The sequence below is a fragment of the Lipophrys pholis genome (genome assembly GCF_963383615.2).
Source record: "Lipophrys pholis genome assembly, chromosome: 2".
NCBI lineage: Eukaryota > Metazoa > Chordata > Actinopteri > Blenniiformes > Blenniidae > Lipophrys > Lipophrys pholis.
This window is the reverse complement of record NC_137636.1, coordinates 37,231,045-37,245,321: the sequence shown is the minus strand read 5'-3', so window position 1 is coordinate 37,245,321 and position 14,277 is coordinate 37,231,045. Positions and strand designations below refer to the sequence as shown.

Genomic DNA, 14,277 nt, shown 5'->3' with positions numbered 1-14,277 from the left:
CATATTTATTTAAATATTGGCAGATTTTTCAAAATTCCCTAAAAAAATTAAAGGAAAGAATGAGAGAGAGATGAGTGGACGTCACTACACACCATCCTGAAGAAGTTCACATATATTTTAATTGTCCCTGTGGGAATTTCCTTTTTTTTGATCAGCCTGTACTGCATTACATGATTTGGGTGTAATTTAAGTGTGTAATTGTGGAAAAATCTGCAATGAATCCATTTGAAAAGTGACCCAGAGGAACCTGGGGTCATGTAGGAATGGACAGGACAGGAACCTGCTGCAGTTTGCTGAAAACTCTTTGAACTGAATTTTTAGGAAATGTCCTGCCTGTACAGTTATATATGTCTTTGGTGTGATTTAAGTGTTGATGTTGTCAATGATCACATCAATATGGGCCACAGACAGTACAGTGTACACTATTTAGAAAAATGAACAGAAGCTGCACCAAATCTAAAAAGATAAAATAGATTTGTACATATATAGTATAGTGCCAGTACACTTGTCAAAAAGCACATGTGTCCATGTTGTAACAGGACATCAATTTCACTGTGGGAGTGGAACTTTTTATTTATTTTCTCTATAGAAAAAGCAAGTTTTAAACATGGCTTCTTCCTCGAGGGAAAGAGAGAGAGTACACAATCACTGAGTGTTTTATCTCTGTTCATAAAGTATTTGCTGACTGTGATTCTGAGGAGGACGATTGCTCAGCCACGGAGCGCAGCAAGGCAGAGTTACGTGATGCACGTGAATGCATCACCGATGTGTTATCGGCATCAGGCACTTGGCCTGTAATAATTCACAAATGAGCATCATCGTTTAAACCGCCGGGTTTAGAGTGTCAATAAAGTAGTGTCTTGCTGTCCGGAAACTACAGAAAGTTCCAGTACGCATCGTACGCTAGAAAAAAGTCCCGGTACGCTGAGGGGTAAAAATTAAAAGTGCCTTTACTGTGTACCGGTGTGTACCGTTGTGTACCGGTGTGTACCGGTGTGTACCGGTGTGTAACGTTGTGTACCGGTGTGTACTGGTGTGTACTGGTGTGTACCCGCCCACTTAAAGCACTGACTGTAACAACAGGATCATGTGGGCCTGTTTGTATATGTGGACTGTTGTAACTGACTTAAGATGATTATGATATAAATAATGAAACAAGTGACAAGACACATTGATAACAAATATAACTGAATGTGAAATGTTTGTTTACTGCAATACTCCTGTATTGTGTGAACTACCTGAAGGACGACCGGCGGCCCGTCCCAGACTCCGTTAGCACAACGACAAGAAGAAGCTGAATCAGTACAACCACTATTGTTTCTTTGTCCCCCGGGGTAAGAGGCCTGAGACATATTATTTGTAGTGTTTGTCAAAATGAATGCATTAATTCAAAATGTTTAACTCATTAAAAAAACATAAACAAAGTTTTGTTTACTTCCGTTTAGTTTTTCTTACTCTAACCTCTTGGCCACTCTGAGCCACCCTGGCTACAGTGCAGCAGAATACAGAGCAATTGGATCTTGGATCAGTACGCACTCCTTTAACTGACTAACTCTGAGTATGTGGAAGTGAACTGCTTTTCTTTTCTTTCCTCTGTCCTCCCCTGTCCCCTGTCTTCCCCTGTCTTCCCCTGTCCTTTTTCCTCCACTGTCTTCTGTCTTCCCCTGTTCATTTCCTTCCCCTGCCGCCGATCCTGTCTATTTCCTTGACAGAGGAGTTGTTGTGATCCCAGTGTTCCATTTAAAAGTGAAGTTACTGTCTTTTTTTTTATGATCCCTCTATTCCTTGTCTTGTATGTCAGCCTGTTGTATATTGTTCTGTGACCTGCCTTGTCTTATTGTTACATGTGACATTATCTACATCAGCCTGTCTCGGGACAACAGATGGAAATTAGCCTTTGGCTATAATCTGACATATTTAAATATGTTATATGTTCATTAATATGTACTGTCCCTATTTAAATAAAAAGGGAACAAAATGATGGGGACAGAATAGTTTTATAAGGAAAATTTCACTTTAAAAAGTTGCCGAGTGGCTGTTAGTGAAGTCAAATTTAACGACCACAGAAGTGATTCTACGCCGCAAAACAGCCGGTTGCCATGTTGACTGACCAATAACTCAACTGACTGCAAACACTTGAGACTTGTAGGTCAATTATTAATCTCTCTCTCTTTCTCTCTCTCTGTGTTTGTGTGTTTCACTGGATCTCACATTATGTTGTTGCAACTTTGTTCATGAAATAATAGTTAGTTAGTTTCTAGAGATTTTCAGTGGACCTGCACTTTAACATACAAGTCTGCATTTTGTTGTTTTATACGTTAGTGGATATAAGAACAATGTTTGTTTTTCTTTTCTTTTCGATGAACGTGGAGAGAAACAGTGTTCACTCAGAGCTGAAAGGAACTTAGAAGAAAAATAGTCCATGAATTTAAATATACTTTTTGTGTGTTGGGTCGACATTAATTCCACGATTTCCCATAAATAAATTTGCACAACAAGCTTTAGTCTTAAGTAGAAATAAAAAAAGTGATTAATCACGATTATTTACAGAGAAGTGTGTGATAGATTGTTTTTAATCGATTGACCGCACTGATTATATGTGATTTTGGTCGATACAAAAGGATTTTAATTGACTGATGAACCTGTGGCAAAGAAAACAACCCGTTATCAGCGATGATTAAACCTATATGCAGTGACTGTATACACAGTTTGCACTTTTATGCTGGATTTAATTATTCAGAGCCTAACCTGCTCCCAGAGCGTGATTGGGCTTTCTTCTGAGCTTGGTGGTGACATTATCATTAGACCCAGGTGTGTTAAGGCAGAGAGACATCGTAAGCATAAACAACCAGGGTCGGGGACCACTACCCTGCCTAAGATCTGTGGTAGTAGTAGTAGTAGTAGTAGTTTATTCGGTCAACCAGAGACATGATGCAATAAAACAGAAAAGGAAAACAGTTTCTGTCAACTTATTTTTTCCATGTGACGACATCACTCTTATGATTTGTGACCGAAGGGTTTAGTGAAGTGAACATTATTATATATATATTATTTCTCTAAACCCTGTACATAATACAAGTAAAGCTTCTACAACTGAAGCAACAAAACAAAAACAATTAATTCTCAAAAGTGAATTCAGTATGATTGATGTCCTGCCCCTTGTCAGGCATGTTAATCAGATATACAAGGTGTGTGTGTGTGTGTGTGTGTGTGTGTGTGCGCGTGGGTATAACTATATTTTTATAAGCTATAATTCAATTATTATCATCAAATGGTGTATATATTTTTGTATACGTGTGTATGTATATAGGAATATTGGTTATATGTGTGATTGTACAAAATGATTGAAACATCACGTGCCTGAAATTAATGAATAAAAAAACAAAAAAAAAACTGTCTTGCTTTTCTTTGCCATTCCTGAAAAAAAACCACCTAATTTAAACTGTCCTTTAAAGGAACACAGTGGATTTAAAATTTTGTCATTCCTCAGATCGATATTTTTCAAAACTAGTGAACTTAAATTGTCTTGTTGTTTTCGAAGTTGTTGGTTTTTAAAAAAAAAGATCATCCAGGTTGTTCCCTGAACTAACCCCTTTTACAGAAACACATAATTTTTATTCGTTCTTGTCTCAGTCTGTCTGTGTTTGCTTTGTGTTCGACTGAGAACGTATCCAGGATGTACCCACAGAAAGCTGGGTTAAAAAGTAATACATCGGAAAAAAAACAAAAACAAACGGTAGCCAAAAAAACGATCTTAATAGGAGCATTTGAACGCGCCGCCGTACTAAACTTTCATCTCCTGTGATGCGTTCAGGTGCTCTCGCTTCGTTTTTCACTGTTTTTTCCCGAAACTATCCAATCCAGTGTGGAGCCGCCTATTCCAGCCAACGATGTACGAACAGGGAACTTGCTTTGCCTCCTGGTTTTGGCAGTTTTTCGTGTAAAAAGTGAGGGTTTAAGTCTCCCTGGAGGAACGCCCATTCCTCCGTCTCCCTGTTCCAAAGTGCAGCCGGCCGGAGGTGAGCTAACAAGGGAGTGGAGTTCAGCTCGCGCTCGGTGTCAGAGGAGCTCAACGTCAACGCGACTCCAACAAGTTGATTCTAAAAAGGAAGATGAATCGAAGAGCAGGGACGCTTGGAGCCTCGTCCACCTCCCCGGGTACCTCGGCCGTGGACCCCGCGAGGAGGAGGTCGGTGATCCGCGTCGCTTACCTCATCGCCGCGCTGGACGTCACGTGGATGTTTTTACAGTTCGCCGTAACACCGGTGAGCAGAATGTCATTATGTCAGAGCAGGGGGACTGGGTTTCCGTGCAGACCCTGAAGGCAACACTAGATAATGGCAAAAAAAAAAAAAAAAGCCATATAATAGTTTATGGTTATCACTTAATATATGTGTTATATGGTCATTAAACTTGTTGTAAGGCCGCAAATATACCTACTTGTTTTATAAGCATTCCATATAGTGTACAATTACCTGATACAACATGTATTTTTACATTATCAGCTCAAAAAATAGACTAGAAAAGAAGTGAATGGACCTTTATTATCATTACACACACACACACACACACACACACACACACACACACACACACACACACACACACACACACACACACACACACACACACACACACACACACTCTGTGTGTTATCAGTAGATCGAACTGTGTGTTTCAGTTCTTCCATACTGGAGTGTGTTTTGCAGCTCTGAGGAAGAAGCTGTTCTTCAGTCCGCATGTGGAAGGTTTTATTGCTCCATGACTGACCTGGAGGAAGGGCGACACACACACTGTGGTGGCTGAGATCAGAGGTAATGCTGCTGGGCTTCCTCTGCAGGCAGCCGCAGTTCACCGAGTCCACATCTGGGAGTGGACATCCTAAGATCCATTGAGCAGTTCTCACCACCTGGGTCCGGTCTTTCCTTTTCCTGCAGTGTGCAGCTTTGTTACCAGACAGCGAGAGAGATGGCGGATGACAGTGAAGAGGGTGAATAGGGCCGGGCCGAGCACACCGCCCTGTGGTGCACCCGTGTTCAAGAATGAGTGGACGATGTATGGTGTCCTTTTGTTGCTACTTGTTGCGGTGTTGGTGAGAAAGTACTACTAATACTTCATTAATCCCAGAGGGAAGTTCCTGAAAGCCATCAAGTACTAGTTTATATGAGAGTATTGACATTCAATGTCAGGCTGAAATCGACCAATGTCATCTTGATGTACGTACTGGGATGTTCCTGATGAGCCACGGCTGTACGAAGTCTCACGAAGACTTCACCTCCTGTGGAACGGTTCCTCTGGTAGGCCAGCTGGTGGCTGGTCCAGATCTCTGGGGATCCTGTGTTGATCTGCTTCTCCCAGAGCCTTTCACACTCAATCATTGGCTTTATGGGGACTGGGTAGAGTGGTGGATGACTTGAGCCGGGTAGAACCTATGGTCAGCTGCAGGCGAGCGCGACACCAATACTTCGTTCTGGGCTTCATACCTGACCACGTACTGCCAAGGGTTAATATTTCAAACCTAGACATACTATATGTATTAAATAAGCGCAGAATTTAACTAAACATGGACCAAAAACACAAAAGAAAGAGTACTCGTGGAAACCTTGGATGCACATATGATGCAAAAACAAACCATGGCCCAGTTATAACGGCTATAAATGAGGGGCAAGAGAAAGAGCACTGTTATTTGCAGCCATCAAAGCACAGACACTTTAACTTCATCTCCTTATGTGTTTATCGCAGTTCACATTACTATTGCAATACTCAACAATGGCATGTTTACCCATTGCAGATAAAATAATAATAATCATAGTATAATCATAATCATAATGATGATGATGGTGATGATGATGATCTTCTTCTTCTTCTTCTTCTTCTTCTTCTTCTTCTTCTTCTTCTTCTTCTTCTTCTTATTATTATTATTATTATTATTATTATTATTATCATTATTATCATAATGATAATAATATCACCATCATATTTATTCCTAATTCTTTTTTTATTAGTATTTTCATGGTTCACAAAATTCTCCACATAACATTTTGTCTTTAGCATTCATCTGTTCATTACAGTCAAATAATATTTAGTTATTATTAATAATATTATAATAATAACAACAAAAATAATTTTAAACTGTATAAAAACTGTAAAAGCTTGATGGAGTCATTCAGCCTGAATCTTTGTTACTCAGAGTTTCATTAATATCTAATATTGGTGTGTTCTTTCTGTCCCTCTTCAGTATTTGGCGAAGAAGCTCGGCTTTGACACTTTGCAGTTCGGTTATTTACAAACCACCGTGGGAGTCATTCAGCTGTTCGGGGGTCCTTTGTTCGGACGGTGAGTTTCTGAGACGTCAGAAGTTTATCTCTGGGCGACTGACGCCCTCTGCCTGGTCTGCAGGTTCGGGGATCTCTTCGGGGCGCGTGCAGCTTTGACCCTGGCCTGTTCTGCCACCGTGGTTTTCTTTCTGCTGCTGGCCAACGCCACCATTCCGGCCATGCTGTTCATCCACAAGCTCCCCACTGTCTTCATGCACGTCCTGCCTGGTGAGCGCCCTTTAACTCTGAGCTTTTCCACGCCTCAAATCCAGATAATAGTAAGAATTACTCTGTGTTGTATTTCTTCTTTTTTTAATGCATATGGCTGAAATTTGAACTATGCCATTTTTTGAGGGGACATACAATGAAAATGAATACTATACTATACATTAAAATGTCCCTCCATCAATAATTCTGTCCTGCTGTGCATAATTCAGAACACTGAGTCGCCAAATGGGAAAATGCAAACTCCACGCAGAAGCACTCAGCTTAGACGTCCTGTTCCCACAATGTACTTCCTGTGAGGTGGGAGTGTGAACCACCGTGCAGTCTGGCGTAACACTAACTATAAAAAAGATAGGCTGTACTTCAATATGTGTTACTCAATGATACATTTCTTTTACAAGTATCTTAAAATTTTAGACATCGTTCTTTACCCCATAGTTCAAGTTTTTCCTCAAAATCTCGTTTTTTTTATTCAGAAATGACGAACTTTGTTATGCTCATGAGGCGACTTGTTTAAAACTCACAGTAAGTATTAAATGTAAAACAAGCGACTTTGTGCAACATACTGGCAAACAGTAAGTGATTACAGTAACTTTTAAAGAGTAGTAGCTTTCCTACAGACTACAAAAAAACCCTACAAAAAACAGTTGCATAACTGTTTTACCGAAGCGTATCACATTCACATAAAGAAATTTAAATCGACCCTGTTTTTCTGAATTAATGACATAATTATCTCATAATTATGAGAAAAAATGTATTATTAAAAAAAAAATTCCGCTCTGTTTTTCTGAATTTATGAGATAACTGTTTTCTGAAAACATTAGAAATCGGTTTGTTTTTCTGAATTTATGAGATAATTATCTCAGAATTATGAGATAAAATGAAATTTTTAAAAATGGCTCTGAATTTATGAGATAATGTTTTCTGAAAAAATAAGAACTTTCTCTGTTCTGCATCAATGGGACAGTGGTGTGATATTCCTAGCAGAAGCTCTTCTTTACCGTTGTAGGAAACGTGCATGCCCCAGCTCTCAAGTTTAATCCAGCTTTATTTCTATTTGGTTTGAGACATTGGGAGATACTCTTGTGTTTAAATATTGTTGATGCTATTGTATTAGTTTGTCAAGATTGCAGCGTTACCTCAGCCGGCTTATAACTCCGAACCATAGTTAGGAGACCCGGTTTATTACTGAGCTTTATTACCCGTGAAGCAGGCCACATCAGCCCAGTTGTTCCTGTAGAAACATCACAACCACCAACAAATCCGAGCGGTGTTTACATTCATACAGCCGCAGGTTCCTGAGGTGCTGCTGCTATTAGTGATGCAACAAACGGAATTTTGTTGTATTTGCACAATGACAATAAAGCTTCTTAAACTTAAACTGTTACATGCCGAGCCTGTCACTTTAAGGGTCTGATGCATTGTGGGAAGTGTAGTGTGACTTCTTTTAGCTTTGGGTATCGTAGTTGGTTGTTCCCCATGCCCCGTGCTGCGATCAGTGTTGTTGAATGTTCATCAACTACGGATGTCTTCCCTGTCTAACTCCGTCAAACTCCACACGCAGAATTACCCGCAGAGCTGAGCCACGGCTGAGTGAAGCTCAGTCGTGAACCGGGTCTCCTAACTACGGCTTGGAGTTATAAACCGGCCGAGGTAACACTGTACAAAGTTGACAAACTAATACAATAGCATCAACAATATTGAAACACAAGAGCATCTCCCAATGTCTCAAACCAAATAGAAATAAAGCTGGATTAAACTTGAGAGCTGGGACAAGTTTTTATTTCTTCAGAAAACTGTTATCTCATAAATTCTGAAAAACAGTGCCGCATTTTTTTAATCATTAATTTTTTCTCAAAATTATGAGATAATTATGTCATTAATTCAGAAAAACAGAGTTGATTTTTTTTTTTTCATGTGAATATATGCTATATGCGTCCGTACTGTTTCCCTCAGTCAGGCCTGTATTAATGCTGAGTGCTCAGTTCTGTGTGCTGCTCATTAAATCTGCTGAAAGAAACGGAAAGAATCATATAAAGTTCTCACAAAGAGCAGTTGTTGTTTAATTATCCTTCTGGCACATATCAGTCGCCGTTCATCTGTTCCCTCAAAAGAGTTTTGCATATCTTGCATCTTTTCTAGACTTTTTACAATCAATACTTTTCTGCAATAATCTGAAAAAAATATAAGAAATGGAAAAAAATCTGTGTTTAAAAAAAAAAAAGAAGCAAATTTGCTTTAAAAGAAATGAATCAAAACAAACTGAATTTGAAAAAAGAAAAAGTCAAACTGAACTAAAAACTAGAGCAGTTCTGTTCTGTAATGACCTCGCTTCAGTAAAGACAACAGCTCTGTCAACTCCGAGTAACAGTCGCACTGAAACTGCAGTAATGAATTACTGAATAGGCCAAAGTAATCAGTTACTTAATGTGTCTCCTCCAGAGTTACAGATGCTTCAGTCTCGACAGACGATTCTATTTACAGCACAGAAGAAACTACTGATTTCTCTCCTTTCCCCTGTTTACAGTGACTCAGATGGTCGTTGCCGACCTTTCAGAACCCGAGAAAAAGGCTGAAGCTTTATCGAAGCAGGGATTGTGTTTCGGGGTGGGTATGATCGCGGGCTCCACCTTAGGAGGTCAGCTGAACACGCGCTATGGGTAAGTGCTGCTCTGAGCGTGCGACAGTTTGGATCTGTGGAAGCAGAACAGGACATTCACAATCGATCAATTCAGCCGACAGATGAGCCGTATGATTTGATTTCATGTCGTTTAACGTCGTCACATTCATCCGTTCACACAGTTTTGGTGGCTGCTGCTGTGCAAAATTCCTCCATTCAGTGTCTTGCTCAAGGGTACTTATGGACAGTGTGGGGGTGGATGGGGGCTCGAACCTGCGACCTTGCAGTTGAATGAAAACACGCTCCCACAACCAAGCTGAAAAGATACAGAATTTTGCACGTTTGATGCCAGCAGACGGGTGAGCTTCCATTCTGTGCTGCGTTCCTCAGGGAGCGGCTGACGGCGTACTGCGGCGCCGCGGGGAGCGCCTGCAGTCTGATGCTGGTTCTACTCTTCATCCCCAAAAACACGAAAGTGGAGGCTGCTGCAAACAATCCTGCAAGTAAGGAACCTTTCTGTCCGTTACACCTGCTGCTCTCAGCTGATGGATGGATGGATGAATCTGGAGTGTTCAGGCTGTATTGTGAGGATGACGGTCAGTTTGTTCAGGTCAGTTTGTTCAGGTCAGTTTATTCAGGTCAGTTCATTCAGGTCAGTTTGTTCAGGTTAGTTTATTCAGGTCAGTTTGTTCAGGTTAGTTTGTTCAGGTCAGTTTGTTCAGGTCAGTTTATTCAGGTTAGTTTGTTCAGGTTAGTTTGTTCAGGTTAGTTTGTTCAGGTCAGTTTGTTCAGGTTAGTTTGTTCAGGTCAGTTTATTCAGGTCAGTTTATTCAGGTCAGTTTGTTCAGGTCAGTTTATTCAGGTCAGTTTGTTCAGGTCAGTTTGTTCAGGTCAGTTTGTTCAGGTTAGTTTTATTCAGGTTAGTTTGTTCAGGTTAGTTTGTTCAGGTCAGTTTATTCAGGTCAGTTTATTCAGGTCAGTTTGTTCAGGTCAGTTTGTTCAGGTCAGTTTGTGTCAGGTTAGTTTATTCAGGTTAGTTTGTTCAGGTTAGTTTGTTCAGGTCAGTTTATTCAGGTCAGTTTATTCAGGTCAGTTTGTTCAGGTCAGTTTGTTCAGGTTAGTTTATTCAGGTCAGTTTGTTCAGGTCAGTTTATTCAGGTCAGTTCATTCAGGTCAGTTTGTTCAGGTTAGTTTATTCAGGTCAGTTTGTTCAGGTTAGTTTGTTCAGGTCAGTTTGTTCAGGTCAGTTTATTCAGGTTAGTTTGTTCAGGTTAGTTTGTTCAGGTTAGTTTGTTCAGGTCAGTTTGTTCAGGTTAGTTTGTTAAGGTCAGTTTATTCAGGTCAGTTTATTCAGGTCAGTTTGTTCAGGTCAGTTTATTCAGGTCAGTTTGTTCAGGTTAGTTTGTTCAGGTCAGTTTGTTCAGGTTAGTTTTATTCAGGTTAGTTTGTTCAGGTTAGTTTGTTCAGGTCAGTTTATTCAGGTCAGTTTGTTCAGGTTAGTTTGTTCAGGTTAGTTTGTTCAGGTTAGTTTGTTCAGGTCAGTTTATTCAGGTTAGTTTGTTCAGGTTAGTTTGTTCAGGTCAGTTTATTCAGGTCAGTTTATTCAGGTCAGTTTGTTCAGGTCAGTTTGTTCAGGTCAGTTTGTGTCAGGTTAGTTTATTCAGGTTAGTTTGTTCAGGTTAGTTTGTTCAGGTTAGTTTGTTCAGGTTAGTTTGTTCAGGTTAGTTTGTTCAGGTCAGTTTATTCAGGTCAGTTTGTTCAGGTTAGTTTATTCAGGTCAGTTTGTTCAGGTTAGTTTGTTCAGGTCAGTTTGTTCAGGTTAGTTTATTCAGGTTAGTTTGTTCAGGTTAGTTTGTTCAGGTTAGTTTGTTCAGGTTAGTTTGTTCAGGTCAGTTTGTTCAGGTCAGTTTATTCAGGTCAGTTTGTTCAGGTTAGTTTATTCAGGTCAGTTTGTTCAGGTTAGTTTGTTCAGGTTAGTTTATTCAGGTCAGTTTGTTCAGGTTAGTTTGTTCAGGTTAGTTTGTTCAGGTTAGTTTGTTCAGGTCAGTTTATTCAGGTCAGTTTGTTCAGGTCAGTTTGTTCAGGTCAGTTTGTTCAGGTCAGTTTCAATGTTGCTGCAAAGGAAAGAGACACATTTCTACTCTTTCTGGTCTGACTTCATTATTCATTTTTTATTCTACATTTTTGAATATTTCTTTATTGTTTTGTAATTTAATCAATAAATCTGAGTGGGATCAGCTCTTTATAGATCAGATTTTTTCACTACAGTCAGGTCAGTTTGTTCAGGTCAGTTTATTCAGGTCAGTTTGTTCAGGTTAGTTTATTCAGGTCAGTTTGTTCAGGTTAGTTTATTCAGGTCAGTTTGTTCAGGTTAGTTTATTCAGGTTAGTTTGTTCAGGTTAGTTTGTTCAGGTTAGTTTGTTCACTTCAGTTTGTTCAGGTCAGTTTATTCAGGTCAGTTTGTTCAGGTTAGTTTATTCAGGTCAGTTTGTTCAGGTTAGTTTGTTCAGGTTAGTTTGTTCAGGTTAGTTTATTCAGGTCAGTTTGTTCAGGTTAGTTTGTTCAGGTTAGTTTGTTCAGGTCAGTTTGTTCAGGTCAGTTTATTCAGGTCAGTTTGTTCAGGTCAGTTTGTTCAGGTCAGTTTCAATGTTGCTGCAAAGGAAAGAGACACATTTCTACTCTTTCTGGTCTGACTTCATTATTCATTTTTTATTCTACATTTTTGAATATTTCTTTATTGTTTTGTAATTTAATCAATAAATCTGAGTGGGATCAGCTCTTTATAGATCAGATTTCTTCACTACAGTCACTTTATCCTTGTTACACTTGAGGAAGATGTACTTCATCATGAAGCACTGAACGTTTTAGGATCTTTCCTCAGCTTTCTTTTTCTGTTGCACCAATTTAAACCAGCTTGGGAAAATATTTGATCTATTTAACTTTATAATTTAATGTTTGGGACGCTGTGTTGTTGTTTTCAAGCTGATATTTTCCTAAATGAGCCTCCTGATGGTTTCTCATGTTTGCCACCGCTGTTACGACTGTTCAGATACACGACGGCTCAGGAACACTTTGCCCAGTGAACTTCCACCTTTTTCAGCCAAAGCTGTATTTTTAGAGTTTAGCAGAGATTTATTAGAGCACATGAGAGACAACTGGCACAGCTACTGCTTTTATCTGCATGTCAGCTTATGGCTTTAATACCAAACCACAACATTTTCCTGCACTTTCAGTTTGATTAGTAGCAGTGATGATACGTAATAATTCCATTAATCCAAGTCTGGGCACAACATTCGTTACTGTTTGGATCAACCTTCCTAAGACCTGTGACTTTGTGTTCAGTAAGTAATGTTGCAAACTAGTTGGACTAAACGGATTGAACCGTTCCAGAACGTTGAGAATAACAGTTTTTCTTCAAACAGGCTTTAGGAACAAACCTTTAAGGTGTTGTTTAGTTTTTTTAACCACACTGTCCTTGAGACGAACTGACGTGAACGACTTGTGAGTTTTATGTCATGAAACGACGTAACGCTCCAGTTCAGAGCTCATCAGAAAGATGGTCTGTTTTTAAACGCAGGTTCAAAAACACTTCTCATTCTCACACCACTGAAGCAAACCGGTGAAATTTCTTTGAGGATTCAGGATCCATGAAAACACGCCGAACGGCCAAAACTGATTTAAAACGGATTGCGTCAGTGAAGACTGTGATGATGAAGACGTTGGCGTAACACACGCTGCTGTACTATGTGACAGGAGGAACGCAGCTGGATCTCCTGGACACGGCAGCCAGGTTCTCCTACATCTGATGAAATAGAAACTGGGAGTCACAGATTATCTGGTGAACGATGAATGGGATTATTCTTCAGCACAAATATTCAGTCTTTGAATCGTCTCAAAATGCTGTTGGTCACACAAACACTGCCGTTGATGGCTGCCAAGCAACATGATGATGTCAACGGCTTCTTTTGTCTGGAGCCGCAAAACATGTTTAACCTTTAAAATGAGGCCGACACAGTTCTATATACTTTCATACACGGTTCTGATTTGTGAACATAAACGGTCTTATGTTGCATTTAAGAAGTTTAAATCACAATTTAGAATGGTGAACATTGAGAGAGGAGACAAGGTGAGAAAGCAGAGAAGAACTCCTGAGCGAGTTTAGAGCGGTGGGAATAGTGTGGACGAGCTGGAACCAGCAGGGGGCGGTAATGAGACTTCAGGGATGCTAACTGCCGTTAACGCCAAAGGAAGAAGAAGAAGAAGAAGAAGAAGAAGAAGAAGAAGAAGAAGAAGAAGAAGAAGAAGAAGAAGAAGAAGAAGAAGAAGAAGAAGAAGAAGAAGAAGAAGAAGAAGAAGAAGAAGAAGAAGAAAGCCATAAACATTCATTACAGTTTCAGCTTTTTAGTAACTGATCTTAGAGGTTTCAACATTATTTTTAAGCATTTTATCTTAGACAATTGTGACATTTTAGCATTTTGTCTCTTTTTTAAGTATTCCTGTGTTTCCCCCATTTTTCTTTTAGGAATCCAAGTCATTCAGAGTTTTTTAAGCAGTTTTTTTCCTCCCATTTCTTGTGGTTTAATCTGTTGTTCCCCATTTTAGTTATGCCCTTTTATTAAAAGACCTTTGTAGCCAAGACTTAAAACTGCAAAGGAGTAAAACAACCGCAACAACCATCTCAGTGGGAGTAAGAATATACAATCATATTACACATATTTGTAGGCAGCGGTGGCCTAGAGGTTGGGATTGGGATTGCAAGTTTGCAGGTTCAATCCCCACAGCTGACAGGTCACCACTGTGGGTCCCTGAGCTTGACCCTTGACCCCCTCCGGCCCCCCGGAGCGCCGTAATGAAGGAAAAAGGAATTTCCACAAGGAATGAATAAAGTACGATTAGTTTATTCTTCTGAGGAGGAATACACTGGTTGTTTCAATCAGTGTACGGCTTTGTTTCATGATATAATCCAGTTTTCTCGGTTCTTTCTGATTGTGCTGCAGGTGAAGCCGGGAACAAATCCATCTTCAGCGTTGGAGAAATCGCAAGACTGATGAAGTTTCCTCGAGTGGCCAAAATCTTTGTCATCAAGCTCGTCGCAGGTTTGCCATCAGGTGAGCG

At 39.8% G+C, this 14,277-nt stretch overlaps 1 protein-coding gene across 1 annotated transcript in view; it reads left to right on the top strand.

The window, feature by feature from the left end:
- The first annotated feature begins 3,763 nt into the window (after nucleotides 1-3,763).
- Nucleotides 3,764-14,277, top strand: part of slc67a1 (solute carrier family 67 member 1) — a 15,252-nt gene continuing 4,738 nt past the window's right edge. Inside the window, exons 1-6 of the mRNA XM_080493472.1 lie at nucleotides 3,764-4,265; nucleotides 6,239-6,336; nucleotides 6,400-6,545; nucleotides 9,070-9,202; nucleotides 9,553-9,665; nucleotides 14,160-14,270. Of these exons, the coding sequence (XP_080349598.1) occupies nucleotides 4,113-4,265; nucleotides 6,239-6,336; nucleotides 6,400-6,545; nucleotides 9,070-9,202; nucleotides 9,553-9,665; nucleotides 14,160-14,270 (754 nt within the window). The 5' untranslated portion in view covers nucleotides 3,764-4,112. The remainder of the gene's footprint in view (nucleotides 4,266-6,238; nucleotides 6,337-6,399; nucleotides 6,546-9,069; nucleotides 9,203-9,552; nucleotides 9,666-14,159; nucleotides 14,271-14,277) is intronic.